The following is a 20,050-nucleotide window of genomic DNA, read 5'->3' on the forward strand; positions in this document are numbered from 1 at the left end:
TTATTTTTGTATTCTAAAAATATTACCAATTAAAAATGTAAAGAAGTTATATTTTTTATTTCTATTATACAGCATATCATATTTCCACCCCTTGCAAGCAGCACTGTATTCTCTACCTGTAGTGTGACCATCGCTTTACCCAGCTCCCCGTTTTATAACACTACCACCAGCAGCAACCCCTTCCTCTTTCTTTTCACTCCTGCGAAACATTCGGTGCAAGGGCAGTGGCATCACCTGGTAACACTGCTTTTATTGACGACGTAGGAAAGTTGGAAAATTGTCAAGTGAAAAAAATTAAAAAGTGCCCGAAAGACTTTAATTTGGCCAGCTATCTTACCACTTGCAGCACACCAGCAATGAACATGTAAGTCCAAATACATTTTTACCCAAAAATAAAACTGTTTTCGGGCCGAAATTCAATATGCCATGCGGCCTGGGGCCGAATGTCGAAAATCAATAAATTCAAAATGGCAGTAAAAAATGAAAATTACATAAAAAAGATCGCTTTGAGTAAATTCAAACATTTTCGCTTTGGATCGAAAGGCTCAAAATTCCAATTTCATGTCTCAAAACGCTCGTTGCAGGTACAACGGACAGGTAAACGCCTACGGAGGTGGCGGCGGAGGAGGAGGCGGTGGCCTAGCCGGCGGCATGGTCCCCAATCGCATGGGCGGCGGAGCTCCGGGGGGTGGACCCGGCGGTGCGGGCATGTTTCAGCGCAACCGCTCGGCTCCCTATCCCGGCTTCAATGGACACGGACCCTCGAATGGAGGTCAGCGCCGCATGAACGGCGGCGGTGTTCCTGGCATGGGCGGAGGACCCCGCAACCAGGAGGGATTCGGTGGCCAGAACGGCCAACGCTCTTCCAACCACGGCGCACACTTGCCCAAGATCGTGTGGTCCGAGGTGAATCTCACACCATTCCGCAAGAACTTCTACAAACCCTGTGATTCGGTGCTGGCTCGCACTCCTGGGGAAACAGAGACCTTCCTAAGCAGCAACGAGATCACCATCAAGGGCGACCAGGTGCCCACCCCCAGCATTGAGTTCGAGGAAGGCGGCTTCCCCGACTACGTGATGAACGAGATCCGCAAACAGGGCTTTGCCAAGCCCACGGCCATCCAGGCTCAGGGTTGGCCCATCGCATTGAGTGGACGGGACCTGGTGGGCGTGGCCCAGACGGGATCGGGCAAGACCCTGGCCTACGTACTGCCGGCGGTGGTGCACATCAACAACCAGCCGCGCCTGGAGCGCGGTGATGGACCCATCGCCCTGGTGCTGGCTCCACAAGGGAGTTAGCCCAGCAGATCCAGCAGGTGGCCATCGAGTTTGGCAGCAACACGCATGTGCGCAACACCTGCATCTTTGGCGGAGCGCCGAAGGGTCAGCAGGCGAGAGATTTGGAGCGCGGCGTGGAGATTGTGATTGCCACACCGGGACGATTGATTGATTTCCTCGAGCGCGGCACCACCTCGCTGAAGAGATGCACCTACCTGGTGCTCGACGAGGCCGATCGTATGCTGGACATGGGCTTCGAGCCGCAGATCAGGAAGATCATGCAACAGATCCGCCCGGACCGTCAGGTTCTGATGTGGTCCGCCACTTGGCCCAAGGAGGTGCGCCAGCTGGCCGAGGAGTTCCTTAATAACTATATCCAGGTGAACATTGGATCGTTGTCGCTGAGCGCCAACCACAACATTCTGCAGATCGTGGACGTGTGCGATGAGAACGAGAAGCTGATGAAGTTGATCAAGCTGCTGACGGACATTTCGGCGGAGAATGAAACCAAGACGATCATCTTCGTGGAGACCAAGAAGCGCGTGGACGAGATCACGCGCAACATCTCCCGCCAGGGATGGCGCGCCTGCGCCATTCACGGCGACAAGTCGCAGCAGGAGCGCGACTTTGTGCTCTCGAGCTTCCGCAATGGCCGGCACTCGATCCTGGTGGCCACCGATGTGGCTGCCCGCGGACTGGGTGAGTAAACGTAGCCTTTGTGGGCCGGTGGCCAGCACGGCCACCTACCGTTTTTTCTCTCCGTAACCAAGCAATTGTTGCCTGTGGATCAATCAGCATCCCGTGGGGTTTCATTCATTATTTTGTGATTCGTCGTCGACGACGCCTTCCTGGTTCGACTGGTCTCAGCGATCCGTCAGCGATGAATCGGCCAACACCGCCCAGCCTCTTCGGTCTTCCTTCCGCTCTGTTTGCAGAACTTTGGAGGTTTTTCTTTGATTTGGGTCAGTTCCGGATTTCACAAGTCATTTTCCTTTTGATCTCACAGCGAAAGCGATCCTATTCCAGTGCTTTCATAAATGGAATCCTTCTTTGTGGTTTCAGTGTGTATATATTCTTGGTGGAAAACGATTTTCCTTAAATTTATTTTAATTTAGGAAGATATTTTTAGTCACTACTCCCAAATTGTTTGCGAGTACAATTTTTCTAGCTGTTTCTAGAAATTTCTTAATTCCAGGATATTTAGTTTTATTTTATATTTATTTTTTTTTTATAATTGAAAACGGGCATCTAAACGAAATGAACTAAGTTCATTCGTGATTAATATTTAAAAATGAACTTAGTGAAAGTGAAAACCGGAAAAGAACCGAATTATTTTGTTTTGCATGTTCGAATCTTAACTAGCCGACAAAAAATCCTTTTTATAATTTCCGGGAACATTTGGGCCTTAGTTTAGTCTTAAAGTGGTTCGATTCCTGGTGGACCGCTTGGTTTACCTCGATCCCTTTATTTATGCTGAATGATTCTCCGAATACGAAGAAATGGTGTGGGCTCAAATAATGAGGGGAATGTGTTTGTTCTCCATGCATTGCTGGTTATATGATGTTGTTTACTTTTAGTTTGTTGCTCTCTTGCTCATAGTTTTTAGTTGTGTCTCGTCAATCACATTTTGAGTAACCTTATCGTATAAAGCAACTTACTGTCAGTCAAGGAGTCGATGGCCCAGCAAAATACTCTCAAAAATCGAAAGTAAATAATCTCAGTGCACCTTGAAAAATAACCCTTTAATCCAAGGCGAACCGACTAAATACGCCTTAATAATATATATAAACGTGTTTTGTTTTTAAAATTTTTTTTTTAGTTTTTAGTTGTATTAACTAACTAAGGTGTTGATTAATTGCAACATTTTGCGGCCCAAAAATTGTTTGACTGATGATAATTTTCTGCAGCTTATTTATGTATCATAAAGTATTTTATACTATATTACGTCGCTCCTTACTCTATGTATAAAACCGAAATTTGTGTGTGAACAAAAATATCATCAGCACTTTATGAAATGGACTTCGATTTTTCAAATGGCAAAACAAGATATAAAAAAAAGTAAAAGTTTAAAGTTGTATACACAATGCAGTTAAAGAGAAAAGCTATATATACAAGTTGAGGGTTGAGTTATAAGTTTCTAGCATTGCGGAGATCCTCGGGATCTCCCTCATCACGACCCAGTTGCGAGGACAGGATCTCCAGGGACCCTTGTGCGTAAGCCTAACTTTAATCCTTTCTAACCCTAGATCGTCGGGGTAAGTACTAGGCTAATTTACTTCTTCCTAATCATAGCAGTATGTCCGCACCCCTCCGAACCCCATTCCCATCGAAGTATCTAACCACCATCTTCCCCCATGAAGGCCCAGCACCCTCTATCATAAGCTTTTATCATTCATATACTTTATTATTATCTATTTGTAATATTGATTTTAATCAAGCCGTCTCTTGTATGCATTAAGCTTAAACATTTATATTACGATTTGTGTATTGAAAAAAGAAAGATATGAAAGTATGATGAGAAGAAAAGGTCGAGGTCCACATTTCTGCAGTATAGAAAAAACATATATCTGTTTGCCAAAGATGTATAGTTATTAATATACGCTAATAGTATTGATGGCGAAATTTTTGTTCAAAGTACAAAACATACCAAAAACAATATATAACTGATTTACCTACCGACAATCCATTCAACAATTCGATCAAGTATGTTTTAAGTTTTATTAACAAACTAAACAAAAAAAAAAAAAAAAGATCGCACAGACACGAATTCCAGCTCACCTACACTAACACCAAGACAGTATCGGACACACTCACACAAACATACACACACACACAAATAAGTTTTTGTTTTTGTTGAATAGTTTCTTGAGTATTGAGAAAGATTCCTATTTTCGACAATTGGTTCGATTCGATATTTTTAACGCTTCTTTTCACATTCTTCAATTTCCAAATTCGAAATGAAAAATATAATTGAAATCAAACAGACGTTGACGATGTCAAGTTTGTGATCAACTATGATTATCCTTCGAACTCGGAGGACTACGTGCATCGCATCGGGCGTACCGGAAGATCCAATAACACTGGCACGGCTTACACCTTGTTCACGCACTCCAATGCCAACAAGGCGAATGACCTGATTCAGGTGCTGCGCGAGGCCAACCAGGTGAGTGATCCCTGAAGCTATAGATCCTGGGGTTCGAAGAAGTAAACTAGTTAGACAAAACAAAAACCAAAAATAATATATTTAATATAAAACACTTAAAATAAGATGGTAGTTTACTTCTTCGAACCTTATCCTTTGTTTACTTGTTCGTCAGTTCAATGTACTTACCTTTATTTTGTCCTCCCCTGGCAGACCATCAACCCCAAACTGATGAACATGGCCATGAGCGGGGGCTACAACAAGCGCGGCGGCGGCATGGGTGGCGGCTACCGCGGCGGCAACGGCTACCAGGGTCGCAACCAGCAGATGGGCGGTGGCTACAACGGCGGCAACAACTACCGCAACAACAACGGCCCCGGTGGCAACATGAACCGCAACGCTTTCAACGGCGGCGGCGCCGGAGGACCGCCTCGTTTCGACCAGAAGCCGCGCACCTCGCCACCGAATCAGGGCGGCCAGGGAGGGGGATACCGCGGCCAGGGAGGCGCTGGCGGTGGCTACCAGGGTCAGCAGCAACAGCAGCAGCAGCAGGGCGGTGTGCCCTTCTCGCGCTTCAACCCGAACGCCGCTTGCTTCGAGCCGAACAAACCACAGAATGGACCGGGGCCCGTGCCGCCGCAGGCGCAGCACCAGCAGCAGCAGGCACAGGCCGCCCAGCAGCAGCATCTGCTGCCCGACGCATCCGTGCAGGCGGCGATGACGGCGGCCAACTACGGGATCGATCAGAAGCGATCGCGATTCTCGCCGTACAACATGAACTTCGCCAACATGCCCCCGCCACCGATGAACCAGCAGCAGGCGGCCCAGCAGCAGCAGCAGCTGCAGACCACGCAGCAACAGCAGCAGCAGCAGCAGTTGCAGACACCGCAGGCCTACGGCCAGTACTCGTCGATGTCCTCCAGCATGGCTACCGTGTCGCTGAACGGAGGCGCAGCGGCGGTGGCCAACTCCTACCGCGCCCAGTATGCAGTGCCCACGCAGGCGGCTCCCTACATGATGGCGAACGGCGGCGATATCTTCGCCTATCCGCCGCCGCCGCTGCCCGTGCAGAACTAGAGGCTCTATGGCCCGAACGAGGCTACCAAATTGTAGGTCCTGCTCTACTGTAATTTCCTTTTCCCAACACACACACACGAACATAACACGCACATCCGTACACCAGCCGTATTAATTGTACACAGGTCACGATTCACAAGTCCAGAGACTTCACAGGGAAGATGTTTGATGAGCGCTGTGGATGTACGTTTCGTGTAGATCTCCTCCGCCCACGTCTTAGCTATATAATATGGTTTAATCTGGAATCAAATACGCTTTTAATTTGATAAATCTCTTCGTTTCCCTACCCCCCCAAACCCCCCAACCTCCCCCCCAAAAAAAAAGAAGAAAACCCCAATTTAGTTGATAAGCTTTTGGTTTAGTCAAATTGTTAGGGCATTCGAGTGCCGATCATCGATGTTGTTGGCATTTATCTTTCCAAAGCCCTGGGCGTATTTGATTTCTCTATATACAATTCTCGAATATTGTAACTATCTATTCATACACACACTGCAAAGGAAACGTTTGCAATGCTCCAACCAAACCCAAGCCAAAAGAGATTAGATGCAATCGGATTACTAGGGAACACTAGAAGGGAAAACACTCCCGCGAAACACACTACTTTCACACTATTGGACACACTCACACACACACATGTACACACACAAGTACACCTAAGAAACAAAACAATGTCAATTTCTTGGAATCAAATGCGTATAATTATGTCATCTTTAAACCATATTATGTGACTAGTCTAATGAATTGCTAGCTGGATACTTTCAAACAAATACAAAATCAAGCATACAAGCCACACATCTAATACTTTCAGAAATATAAAATGCAGTTCCATTTTATGTGAGCCCATAAGTATGAATTGATTACAAGATATGAATAAAGGAATTAATTAGAAGTTCAACTGAAGTTTCCTTTCTTGCCTCCGGGATTAAAAAAAAGTACGGTGAGTTAAACTTAATTGATTTGCTTTTATTTTCCATTTTTAATATATATATATATATCCATATAAGAAAAACTATTATACATCCAAAATTATCATAATAATAAATAGAACTAAATTATACAAATATTACTAGACAGCTTCATCCGTTAATTGCATATCCAACGAACATCCTTTCATCTTCAACGTTACACCATTTCGAGAATTTGACGGAAAATATTTGCTTTAAAAAATTACACCATGAGATTTTTATGACTAACAAAATTGCGTGAGAATGTAGAAGTCATTTGTTGTTTGTTTGTTTGTTACACTTTATATTATTTACTTTGTATGATTTGTGTTTGCTTGTTTGTTTCGGGCTCTAACATCCTGCTCCGCGTCCTCTTTTGTGGCATTTGCATATATATCGCATTATAACGTTATACTCGATTCCTAAATCTATGTACCTTGCGCTTTCTGATCCAACTCGCTATATATCCCTATCCTACTCGACTCCCTCGTCCTCCCTCCCTCATCGGTCTCTTTTTGGCTGCCTCTTGGATATTTGTGTAGTTTAATGCTTTATTTGTTGCTCCGCATAGGTTTAGTAGTTGTTCATCATCATCGTGTGTTTGTTTGTTGTAAGTAGTACGCATATAGGGGGCTCGATCTGCCCGCCGGGGGTTCTGAGGGTCTGAAACATTGAGTGCAGTTTTACAATTTCATAATTGATTTTCTTTTCTTCGATTTTCTTCTTTTTTTTTTTTGGCTTTTTCTTCGATCTTTTTTTTTTTTTGGTTTTTGTCATGGGCATCGTTTATAATTTTGGTTAATTTTAGCTTTCTTCTTTGGCTGCAGTTTGTCTCCGACTGTGTGAGTCTGAATGTGGGTGCTTCCTCCGTCGGCTGGCTGTTTACATATATAGATATCACGAGAGTTCCTGCGAGAACTGCGTCTCCAGGGTGGGTCTAGTTCTAGTGGGGTTCCTGCTGGGGTTGCGTATCGGTGGTCCTGGGCTGCCATAGCCCGCCGCATACAGCTGCGGGCACGAGTCTTTTATGAGTTCCTGCGTCTCGCGCAGCTGCCGCTGCACCTGCGGCGCCAGTCGCTGCACGCTGATCGCCGGCGGGAACTTGTATTCCGCCGTCGGAGCGGCCTGGAAAATAAAATGGGAGAAGGCTTTTAGGTTTGAGATACTAAGATTTCAAGAACTTAAAATTTACAGATTTTATTTAGCTTAGGATTTAAGAGAAATACTTCCGGTTTAAAAAGTTTTGTTATTTCCATATTTAAATTTTGAGTTTAAGTAAAGTAAACCTCCTAAGAACTCTACTTATAAATATAACACAATTGAGATTTTTAGCTTTAATAACAAATCACTTGTAAGATCCTTCTTTATATTTTTGAATAGCATGTAATCCTTATAGTTAAGGACTATAAAGGGCAACTCACCTGAACGCCGTGCATCATCTCACCGTAATAGGCGCCCGGCGGAGGCGGCGGCGGCTGCTGCTGCTGACTTTGGCTGTGTGGAGCGGTTGGCGGTTCGTACGTTTCGGGGGCGTTGGGAACATTGGCCGTCGCCGTCGGGGGGGCAGTGCTCGGGGGAGCGGCACCATAGTATGCTAGTTGGAGCGGCCCTCGGCCCGCTGCGATTCCGGAAATGGCGCCGGCGCCATTGAGGAAACCGCCGCTCGACCCGGCGGCAATATACTGAACGGAAGGAGGCGGTGCCGTCGGCGGACAGGCGGTACTGCCCGGCGGCGGACCAGCTGCAGCGGCACTGCCGTAGATCAGGCGCTTCGGACTGACGCTCTGCGGCTTCGTTCCGGCGGGAAGGGACAGCAGATATTGCTGTTGCTGCTGGTAGAGTTGCTGTTGCTGCTGATTGAGTTGCTGCTGCTGCTGCTGATGCTGCTGCTGTTGCAGCTGGACGAGCTGGGCCGCTGCTGCCGCCGTGGACGTGTTGACAGCAATGGGATCCAGCTGGGGCAGGAGGATCAGCTGCTGTTGTTGCTGCTGCTGCTGCTGGTAGAGCACCGCCGCCTGTTGCTGCTGCTGCTGCCGCCCCGCCATCACATGCTGAGGTAGATACTCCGTCGTGGGCAGGGTGACTATCGTCGAGGACGAGGCGGTGACCGCCGCCGCACTGGAGGGCTGGAGCAGCAGGCCGGCTCCGCGGGGCGGCTGCTTCAGCGGCACCTGCACCTGTCGGATCGGAGTCGTCTGCAGCGACCGACTGGCCGAGGAGCAGATGGACGCCGTGATGCTGGCCGACTCCCAGTGCTGCCGCAGGGCGTTCAGTCGAGCCTCCTCCAAGGCGATCTCCGTCTCGCTGGCCGAGTCGTAATCGGGACCCTGGAAAATTAGTGGCGATTAGATAATTTCAAAAGACAAAAACAACAAAATACTCAGGTTTAGTGATCAAAATATGATGCTATACAATAATTAAATATTTTTAAATATTTGTCTTATATTTTTTTGACTAAACTTCAGTTTAACAAATCTTGTATAATTGTATAATAAGGTTAAATGAAAAGATATTTTTAATTTTTTCAACCTATTTATTTACACAAGTCTTTATATCAAGGGGAAATGTTTGAATCTTTCCTCAAAAAAAGTTAAATAATCAAATTAATCACGAGATCGCATAAATTTTTTTATCTGCATGTTCTACAGTTCTCTTTGAAGTCTCATTTTCAGGTAACAAGCGAATTTTAATGGTTCCCCACATGTTTTTCGAAAAGAAAACAAATTGGAGGCCGCAAGGCAATTGTTTTGGTGTTCCGCTTGAGCGCTACCAAATACTTATATTTATATTTTGATCGCTGGGCGGCGTGGCATTTGTTTATTATCATGGAACAGACAATTACGCGCCATATTATGACTACAAAACGTAGGCGATGTCCAATTTAATTGTTCAAGAAATTGACGGCTAATTTTAAATTAAATTAGCTAGTGCATCACTCGGATTTTAAATTCTAAAAAACTGTATTGTATTTACTGTATTTATTTGTTTAAATATTATGATCACTTAGCCCCAGGTGTTTTGTTTGCTTTATAGGCCACTCACCTCATCGATCTTCTTGTCCAGCATGCGGAAGAAGTTCTGTTGGCTAGATGATATTTCCCTGGAAAAGTGAGGTGTTTATTTTCGGTTAGGCGAGCAGCGGGATGTCTTACTGGCTTTGGAGCAGCGACAGGTTCTTGGCGCGCAGCAGCGAGACGGCCACGTCCTCGTCGCTGTCCTGGATGTCCTTATTGCTTAGCTCCTCGCTCTCGTCGTGCTTCTCGCGGTCGCGCTGCTGTGCCTTCTCGGCATCCTCGATGTGGCCTTCGTCCTCGTCCGTTTCGGCATCTGAGTCGGCTGCCAAACAAATGGATAATGCCAAAGAAGAGTTTCGAGCATTAGTCAAGATGAGTGGGCAATTTCGCGAGTGCCACGGGAGTGGCAAAAGTTTTGCAATAAACCAAGTGGGGAAACTTCTGTGCGACGGGGCAGTCAAGAGAATGCTTAGAAAACACTTGTCAAAATTATGCTAGGTTATAAAAAGAAATGTCCAACACTCAGAAAAGTTGTAGCTCTACCAAAAAATTGTATTTTACTTTTTTTATGTTTTATAAAGATATTTTTTACAATCTTTCTTTAAAACTAAAGGGGGCTTCATTAATTAAAAAAATTTATTAATTAATCAAGCGTTTAAGGTGTTTTATTTATTGACTGGTTTCAGTGTAAGATATTAAATGACAAAAAAAAAAAAAAAATAAAAAAATAGGTTGTAAGTTTGTTTAAAAGAAACCCATTTACTTCCCGCTTTTTAACATCCTTTATTTACTTCCTTCTTTCTTTTTTAGCTAATCCATCTTCCGTAACGTTCGGCTTGACCTGCGTATACTTAATATTTCCTTGGGCCTTTCTTTGAAGTGGCCCTGCTACCCATAAATTTAATTAAAAACCGTTATGCATTTTAATGCAAATTCAAAGAGTGCCGAGTATTATGAATAATTAATATAGGACCGAGACTAAGGCTTAGGCGCCTCCGAAAAATTTGGGTCGTTTATAGCACAATGGCGCCTTTGTGTATGCTTTACTTTTTTAGCTTTAACCCTTTTTCACACAGACTCTCACTAACACACACACACACACCCAACAGAGGGCCTGGGGGCTGGCCACACCCCTTGAAGCGGCACCCACTGCAACAACAAGTTGCCTTTTTAGCAGTTAATTATACACACATAGAAAAAAACAAGAAACACGCACACACACAGCCACAAAGGAGAGGTGTAGTCACAAGTTTACCATCTAGGCAAGGTTTTTTTTACATTTTTATAAACTTAAGAGAAAGCGCACACACACACACACAGGGGCCAATGTGTGTATGTGTGTGTTGTTGGTGTATATATAGCAACAATGCTATGGGCTTTAAAATGTAGGCCTTTATTATTACTTTGGTGAATGCATGGCCTTAAAACTGGGCTTCTCCTTGCTGCCCCTCCCTCCCCCTTTCGCTGCTGGTGACATATTAATCAATGATGTCCTCATTGTGTGGAAACAGGTGGCTTACACACAGGCACACGTATGCACAGGAACACGCACACTCACATGCACACAGCTGGAGGCAAATTGATGTCGTCATGCGTGTAAGCTTTTGTTGTGCGAGGCAATACTTTTTCCTCACCATTTCCCCTCATTTCCCTTTCTCTACACAGAAGAAAATGTTGATATTTTTGTAGATCTCTTTCATATATTTCTTATTCGCACGATGATCTTTTGATGTCAAAACAAAATCAATTCAAATACGCAGAAAAGAGCAAAAAGAAATATACGTACTTATTAAACACAAATTATAAACATGTTCTCAAAATTTATTGATTTTTTTATGGTCTATTAAATTCTTTACTTCTATGAAGAGACAAAAACAATAATATTTTTTTAATGATATAAAACATAAAAATATTTATTTCTCTGTGGAATATTTTTAAAATCTTTTTTGTATATTTAACTTTCTTATTTATATAAATTAAATTCATCTACAATGCTATCTTTTTGCTGTGCACAATACATTGATCTTATAAGGTCTGGCCCCAAAGGACGTACTCTTGTATTCCATACTTACCATGTCCTCCTTTCTTGCCGTTCGCTTTACTCTTCGATTTCCTGGGATACAAATGTATCTTGCTCTGTCCACAGCCCATCTTTTGAATGTGCCGCTGCCTCTAGAAATCCAGAATCGCTGCTGCTGCTGCTGTTTCTGCTTTTGTTGTTGTTTTCAATTTGTGTTTCTTTTTTTTTATTATTAATTTGTTGCTCGACACGTTGCTCTTTCGCTCTGTCTGCCACTCGTCACTCTCCACCTCGCGCTCTGTCTGTCTTTTATTTACGTTTGTCGTCTATTCTTCCTTCTGTTTTATTCAATTTTCACTAATTTAACTATGTGTGTAAATTTAATTTATTTGATTTGCTGTTGTTGCTGTTGCTGTTTCTGCTGCTGCTGCCGCTGCCGCTGCCGCGTCTATTGCCGTTGTCAATTTCGAAAGATTCAGGCAGCAGCAGCAACAAATGCTCCTCGGGGGGAAATACATTTGTGCGTGAGTATTTCTCAGGGAAAATACCACCCAACCACCCACTCGACCAGCCACCTATTTCCAGTTAAAACCAAATACAGGCCAACTTGGCTAACTCAAAATAGAGAATTTAAAATTAAATAAATATTGGGAGCGTGTTTATAAACTGGAATTAAATGTGCAGTATTTTGGGATTTAAAGGAACCCAGAAATGTAACGTGAAAACTGTAAAAAAGGGTGCATATAAGTATGCAACGTTTTAGGTGCTCGGATTGCAATAAGGATATTCAAAATAAAAAGTATTGCCAGAAGTAATAGTGAAATCCAATGACCGTTTTATAGATGCTCCACTGTATTAGCATTTCCCGTATTTATATGTCTTTTGAATTTTTGGGGACTATAACGGAAATTAAGTGGGTCCCTGGCTGGCACTCAACCACTTGTTTCAGCCGTGCTATAAATTCAATTTGCAGCGTCAATTTGTAAACAGGACAAACCCATAAAAGGGTTTTTTTTGTGACCAGGGCTGCAGCACTTCGCGATTCGCTCTCCTTGAGAGCCTGCGGACCTTTTAGTTCCTTTTGTTGTTGATGGCGATGTTTTTGGCATTTGAAGGTGGGTAAATCGCGCGCGATGTTGTTTATGTTGTTGTTGGTAATTTAAACAAATAATAACAATAATAAGCACAACAAATAGTGCAACAAAAACACTTGAATTATATTCAATTATTTCGCAGAAAGAGTGAGAGCACTCGGCCAGTCGCTCGCTCGCTCTTCTGCTCACTGGATATTATAATAGACACCCACGCCGGAGAGCCACTGAGAGCCCTTGCGTGTATTTGTGTGGAGAGAGCTTCGGCTCCCTCTCTCTTTGCTGCTGCTGCGTGCGAAATTGATTTTTCTATTTATAAAAAAAAATCAAAATATATCCGCTTGGCTCGCATCGCTTTTTTTTTTGATCATTTTATTTTTGTTGCCGCCAACTGACAGCGAAACATAATTTATGTTTTATTTATGATTGCCGGATTTTCATTTTATTTCCATTCCCGTGGCGATATTCGGCTGCCGCCGTTTAATTTCAACCAAAAGAAACTTGTTTGATTTATCTCACTTGACCACTTGGGCACATTTGGCCCGAATAAAAACACAGGCACAAATACACAATGAATTGCAGCATTTACCGCTAGACGAACACCAAATTTATTTACACCAATCCGCTAATTACTAAGAGGAACTTTTGGCCATTTTTTAGGGGGTTTTTCAAATTATTTACACTGGCTTTTCCTGCGGAAAACTTTGCCGAAAAGTATCTGCGACGCGTTGCGAGTGTGTGGAATTTTGTATGCTGAAATTTATGCTGCCTGACACTCCTCTTTGTGTCACAAAAAGAGCGATTTCTGTGCTCTCCGCGCCAGAGAGCGCGCGCTCGGCTTGGCATGCCAGCACACACACACAGAGCCAGCGATGAGGTGAGTGCCCAGTGAAATGGGGGTGGGTTTTCCATTCCATTCCGCCGGAGCTTTCGCATAGGGGTTCAATGCTACCGCCGGAGCTTTCTCCGCAAGCTTTGGGGGGTGGCGCAAGCAAACCGCGCAGATAAGCTCCCCAAAGTTACCCCTCTGATTGGAGTTAGCTTTAAGTTAAATGTAAGCAAACTTTTCAATGTTAAGTTGGCAACGCGAAAGTTGCTTCAGCATCTCCACAAAGCTTTTCCAAAGGTCAGCCCCTATGTGTTAACTTTACAAAAAGTGTTATACTGTAACCCTTGATATAAATATACTTACAATTAAGTGATCAGGCATAATGTTTTCTATTTTGTTTTTTATTGGAAATTATACTTTAAATTTAAAGTAGAGTAATAAGAATAATAAGGATAATAATAAAAAAGTTCAATCATAGTTCAATCATACATCTAGGTATTGTGGAAAAACATTGTATTTAAGCTAGTATATTTCCGACCTATTTAGCAAAAATATGCTTGCAAAAAACTCATGCCCTGTCATGTTAGGCCTCATTAATTTCCACAGCAGTGATTCCTGACCATCGCTCCGCTCCACTTCCACTGGACAAAAAACCAGGACTAGTCAACAACCCCCTGCGAACCAGCCCTACTGCATTATATTGGACGGGACATGTAGATGGCATTATTTATCGCATAATAATGAAGTGAGAAACGTAACAAATCAAAACACTCGACAGCATCGAGATAAACTTTCGTCCGTTTCCATTCACTCGATTTTTTTTTATCATTATAATATATTTTTGGGGCAGAATCGTTGGCATTTTTTCTGTGCATTTGTCAGCCGCATCGGAATTGAAACGTTTGCGCTTTTATTGCCACGGACGTGTGTCGTCAGGGGGCAGGAATTGCGACTATTTCTATCTCAAGGGGTGGACATCTCGGACTGGTGGGAAAAATATGAAATGTATATGGCCATGGTGGACAGGAAGTAATATACAACAAATGCGAAATGATATCTTCCCAATGATCTCTGGATTGGGCCACAGCGGGGTGGGACTGACAGGATTTTATTAATGGTTTTAGGTGGAATTAGAGGAAACGCTTTTGCTAAAAATCTCAAATAAAAAAGACAGGAATTTTGAGTAGCATGGGAAAAATCTGGGGCATACATTTAATATTCTTTCATATTTTTTTATAAAATATAATATTTATTGTATATGTATTGTACATGATAAGTATCAACGGCCTTCAAAATTTTTTTTTAATTATAACAATATTTAGTTTTTTTGATTTGCGGCTGACTTTATGAATTTAATTTTTATTTTGTCTGAATTTTCTCCAGCCAATCATAAAATTGCTTCTTTACAAAAGCTCCCTTGATTTATGGGAATCCTGTGAAAGGATTGTCCCCTTGGTTAACTGCTGATAATGGCAACATATGTTTCTGTCACATTGTTTGGCATTTTTGCCGCTGTCTGCAACAGTTTCGAACCTGCCGGGGAGTCCTGCCAGCATTTAGGCAAATTTGCGCACTCCTTTCGATCTGCGGCCCCCCAAAAACAATTTACATAATTTTCAGCGATTTTCCGCAGCTCTTTCCCCATTTCCCTGCCTTTTTGGGGTGGCGGTGTTGATGATTTTCGGTGGGTGGCGGTGGGAGTCCTGCGGCAGTGAATGACGTTTGATGCGGTGGCAGCGTTTTGTTTAAATCTCGGCTGTCGATTGTGACTATCATGAAAGTGGGCGTGTCCGCCAGCCACGTGACCGCACGCGTTGTGTTGAATTTAACACGGGACGGAGTCCTTCCGATCCGGAGACTTGGGTGCAATGCAAATGGGGTGCGCTTCGAGGGCCAACCAAATATTTTTTAAACTTTTTGCCCCGGCGGAGGAGAGCGACGACGGACGCGTGCAGCCAATAAGTCCTTCATCACTTCCGCTTCAGTTCAGTTCCGTGATTTTGCACAAATAATGTTTTGATTGCGTGGCAGCGTGACGTGTAATTATTATCGCCGCACACAATCGCCAACAACAAAGGCTAAGCCCCGGATTCCGGGGGCTCTTGGGGATGTTGCCCGGGTGCGGCAAAGCAATTAAAATGATTTGCCAGATTCACACCAGCCAGAAGATCCTACCAACTGGTACTCCACCCAAGAAGCTGTTCCTAGATAAGTCTAATGATGTTTAATAAGACCACTTGGTATTAATGAGAATGACTTATCAAAAATGAAAATGCATAAGATGAGATCTTATGTCTTATATCATTTAAATTAAAAGAACGAAAATCTTGACTATTAAAAGTGACTTCATGAACTTTAAGGAACTACATTATGTATTACTTTACAAATCCATATATAATTCATGGCCTTTTTTAAAGATCTTAAAATAATCAACTTGGGATTCAGAAGCTCTTTAATTAAAAAGAATCACGAAAGAAAAAAAATCCCAAGAAAACTTTTTAAGGACATCCACTCAAGTGCGGCAAATCAGAAATTAAAAATGGCTGACAAAAAATTATGCAAATTTTTTGGCTTCGACCAATCCTTTACAGGACAGCGACAAAATTTCATTAAAACCAGCGGCAGCGAAAGAAATCTTTTGATAAAAATGAAAAACTTTTCGCTTGAAGGACAATTGACGAGGCGGAAAAAAAAGATGAAAGAAGAAACGAAAATAAAACAGCAAAAATTGTGAAATGATGAAACAAGGAATTAAAACAAGCAATAATAAAATATTATGACAACGTGGAAATGGTGAAGGACAGGCTAAAATATTTAAATTTCGCCAAGCTGCTTTTATATAATTTTAATGTCCTTCTTGCAGAGCCTCTTAAGGTCCAGCCAAGTGGAGTGCGACTTGCCGGCTGCTTTGCATAATTATATTCATTGAAAACTTATTTTCTTCAAGTTTTCCGCAGCAGGAAAATATTCAAAAAAAAGCAACGAAGGAAAAATCGCGGAAAAAAGAAATCAGAGAGCTGAATTGAGTTACATCGGACGAGGAAGGCGAGAGAAGAAACAGTTTTTGACATTTAATTGCTAGAGAACTGCATGGTGGAGTGATGGAGGTGGAGGTGGGGCAGCGGAGAATCGGAGAAGAGCTGCCCAAATGTCCGCCACTCCACTTGGAGAAACTCGTTTCAATGGCCGGTCCTCCTGAAGATGCTGGTGGAACTGCTGCTGCAGAATAAGAGGACCGAAACCAGAGGAGCTCGTCCAAGAGAGAGAAGAAAAAATGTAACATGATTTAATGACATGAATTATTTATGAGTTTCCTGTCAATCAAAAACCACGTCAAAGCATTTTGATGGCGATGTCAACGCGCCAGTGAGCAAAACACACGATGCTGCCTCCAAGAGGAACAACATTCAAGGAGCGTAAAAAATAAAATACGAAAAAAATACAAATAAATAAAGAGCCAAGGTAGCTAAATATATAGTTGGGTAAAAGTTGTCGGCAGCTTCTGCAAAAGTTTCAGGTCCTAAGTGAGTGCGGTACAAAAGTAACTTTCTGGGAAAAAGGAAAGAAAAATTAAGTCAGTAAATAATAAAAAAAACTTCTATACCCAGAAAATAATCTAAATTAAAAACATTATATTAAAGTGCCCGCATATATACTTCTTACCTGATATAAGATCCACTGAATTTTATTAATAATATTGCCCCAAATATAAATTCGAATCATCCCCTTGCAGCCAATCAATATTCCTTTAAATGCCAACAAATAGCTGCACAAATGATATGCTAATTTCTAAGCTTTTTAATCAAGCCAAAACCGCCAGTGAATTTGCATGTTGTTTACTTTTTTCCCTATTGTTTTGCCAGGATAAAAGTGTGTGAGCCGTATTCCACAGTTGCCCTTCGAATGAAATCAATCATGTAATTTATGTTAGCATAATGTGCCCACCGACAGACAGACAATTCCTGCACGCCTGCCGTCGAAATGAACTGCCAAGAAATAAATATTTAACAATAATTGATTTAAAAGTCGCATGCAAATGTCCCAGGACGAAGGACGAGTCCGGGCTTCCTTTCCTTCCTTTTAAGCCGCTTGGCACGTGGGTAAGGCAACGGCTGCTCTCGCAATGGGGTGTGCAGTACCATACCTTCCTCATTTTTCCATTTCCCCGGGCCGCTAAGCAAACATCCTGGCTCCAGGATACTCGGACTTGGCCTGCGCGCCTTTTTAAGCGTGAAATTATAGAGAATATCCTTTAAAAAGCTTTTGATTTCGCTGCCTGCGTGAGGTCCCTGCCTTGCCGTCCAAGGCGTATATGCAAATGTCCTTCATCTGCTTAGCGCAGAAAAGTTGTTTTCTTATTTTCCAAGGCAACCCAAGTGGCTCCGGCTTTCCCTGCTCCCCATTTCCCATTCCCCATTCCCCCATTTTCCGCGGCCAAATCGCATTTGCATGTCTTTGTCTGAAGTTGACCTCGTCTTGCCGAAGTTGCCGCTGCGTCAGGTGTTGCCTACAGGATACTAATGTCCTCCTGTTAACGCTCTTAATGGCACAGACAAGCTGCCTGCATAATGGAGTTCTCCCCGCCTGCAACTCCATCCAGATCCTCCAGTTTTTCTTCCATCCCACAACTGTCTCCATCTGTCAGCTGCATTCATTCACCTGCTCCGTCTAATGTTAATGACATCTCCTGGGCAAATGCATCAGGCCTTTTCGGTCGAGTATCTGGGACCTTAGAAAAACTAGCCCAGCGGCTGGTAGAAGTAAAAGGATTCGAGAAGGAAGCTGGACTAAAACTGGGCAAAGTAAACCTAGGGAAGAAAAATATTGAAGGGAAAATAATCCATTAATACCCTTTAATCAACAAAATAAAGTATCAGTATTAAAATAAATTAGGAAGATTTTATATTAAAATAATGGAATGTGCGTGATACACAAAGTTGTTGTGTTGGTAGAAATATCAGAGCTCTAAAAGAAAAGAAACATTTTTATAAAATATTTTTATTACTATTTTTCGGATACAAAAAAATTTTTCATTGCCATAAATTTTAAAAACTTCTTTTGATCTTTTAGCTTTAATAACATTTCAATTGGTTCTATATTTTATGTTTTTTCATTATAAAAGTATATATAATATCTAAAAATAATTAACAAGTTGTGTAGTAAAACGGAATGGATAAGTGTAAAGAGCGATCATATATGCCCCAGTGGGAACGGCAATACCCAGTCCTGCGAGTCGTACCCTTGTATTTCCATTTGGGTAACCGGGTAGACAACAGAAATTAGCATTACTTCCGAGTGATCGCAATCTGCGCATACTAATTGCTCGGCCCGGCGACTGCGGCCTCTCGCGGATTCATTCATTCATGGGGGCAATCATTGAAGGAAGGCCTCCGCGCCAAACTTGGCATTGCCTGAATGATTCTGATTCGGATTCTGATTCTGCTGTGATTTTTTCCAGCCTGTCTAGACGCTGCATATAAGGCAGCACAGGCGACTGAAGACTGGAGACCGAAGACTCAAGGCGACGACGCAATGCGATGCGAAGAGAGCCTTCTTGTCTCCCCGGTTTTCTCTGGATTCTGGGGAAAACGGGAACCCTTGGCTTTCCAGCGAAACGAGCACAAAACACCAATCATGCAACATCATTGTCAACACGCCAGCGTCTGCGTCTCAGTGTCGTCGCTCCATAAACGGATTCTCCGCTCGTCCATTTAAGGATCGCAGCTCCGCTGACTGTCATAACTCCTGGTAGGCGTACTTACCGGGGATCCTCCATCTGTATCCCCATCTCCATCTCCATTCGAGCGCCATGGCAGCAGCACTATGCGATCATCTTAGCTTCATTCGATGCGATTCCAAAGCGATTCCACTGCGATCCCATCATCGCATTGCCAAACGTCCAAAAAAGGCGCAGACGCCGCAGCTTCATGACGCGCGTTGGGAATATCCAAGCACCGTCGTCATACTTTCCCTGCTCAAATGCCCAGACCAAAAGACCTCATATATAGATATATATTTCCTTTCTTTTCCAAAGAGCTCCATGGCACAGCAGCTGGTTCTCAAGCGCTCAAAGTGTCAAGCGTCAATTGCCGTTGAAGTTTATTGCCTTGGCAGCAATTAAAGCCATTTTTTTGGGGCTCGACTCCATGTGACCGAAATCAATCCACTTTGATTTGATTTCTTGATTGGCTGTCGGGGGAATTGAATTGCATAATTGAATTATCAAATTAGAGGTGGTGTTTGGATAAATAATTGTTATTCAGCGGGGAGTTTGTGGGCGCACTGAATGAGTCACTGGGTTTTTCTGCACCGCATTTATTTTTTATAAATGCAATTAGGGTTATTAGCTTCAATGAAAAAAGTTTGCATGCTTCTACATTTTTTAATTGGTTGTCAGAATATTAAAAAAGGAAGTATTTTTAGTGATTTATCAATGGTGTTGTAATTTGGATAATTTTCCTAAGATCATAAAATCGGTAGTTAGGAGGTAAAAGAAACAGTGATAAGTTATTCATTTATACTTTGAGAACAAACACAAATCTCAAGTATTTTAAAGGCAGTAAATCTTATTCCGGCAATTCAATTAAACAAATTGTAAGTCCCTGCTTAAAAGCCATAACTTCTAGCTCACTGCAATTTGGCTAAGTAAGTTTTT

The 20,050-nt window shown here is 42.8% G+C and overlaps 2 protein-coding genes across 7 annotated transcripts; one reads left to right on the plus strand and one right to left on the minus strand.

Moving 5' to 3' along the window:
- Positions 1-200: 200 nt before the first annotated feature.
- LOC108093076 (ATP-dependent RNA helicase dbp2) lies at positions 201-6,392 on the plus strand. The gene is given in 5 exon segments (XM_017192992.2): positions 201-364; positions 585-1,285; positions 1,288-1,977; positions 4,263-4,441; positions 4,634-6,392. Coding segments are annotated over 5 exon segments (2,442 nt in total). The 5' UTR covers positions 201-356; the 3' UTR covers positions 5,498-6,392.
- Positions 6,393-6,439: 47 nt separating this feature from the next.
- Positions 6,440-13,412, minus strand: LOC108093077 (mediator of RNA polymerase II transcription subunit 15). 6 transcript variants are annotated; one of them, XM_017192997.2, is made up of 6 exons: positions 13,248-13,412; positions 11,528-11,813; positions 9,594-9,777; positions 9,484-9,541; positions 7,863-8,768; positions 6,440-7,566 (listed from the first exon to the last, which is right to left on the minus strand). In XM_017192997.2, the coding sequence occupies exons 2-6, from the start codon at positions 11,604-11,606 to the stop codon at positions 7,339-7,341; spliced, it is 1,455 nt and encodes a 484-aa protein (XP_017048486.1). In that variant the 5' UTR covers positions 11,607-11,813; positions 13,248-13,412; the 3' UTR covers positions 6,440-7,338. The 6 variants fall into 6 exon arrangements, with proteins under 6 accessions (XP_017048486.1, XP_017048484.1, XP_017048487.1 ...); XM_017192995.2 differs by having other exon boundaries at positions 11,528-11,841; XM_017192998.2 differs by having other exon boundaries at positions 9,484-9,526; positions 11,528-11,841; positions 13,156-13,412.
- Between the last annotated feature and the right edge of the window lie 6,638 nt (positions 13,413-20,050).

Source organism: Drosophila ficusphila, unplaced genomic scaffold, assembly GCF_018152265.1.
Source record: "Drosophila ficusphila isolate 14025-0441.05 unplaced genomic scaffold, ASM1815226v1 contig_106, whole genome shotgun sequence".
In the NCBI taxonomy this organism is placed as follows: Eukaryota; Metazoa; Arthropoda; class Insecta; order Diptera; family Drosophilidae; genus Drosophila; species Drosophila ficusphila.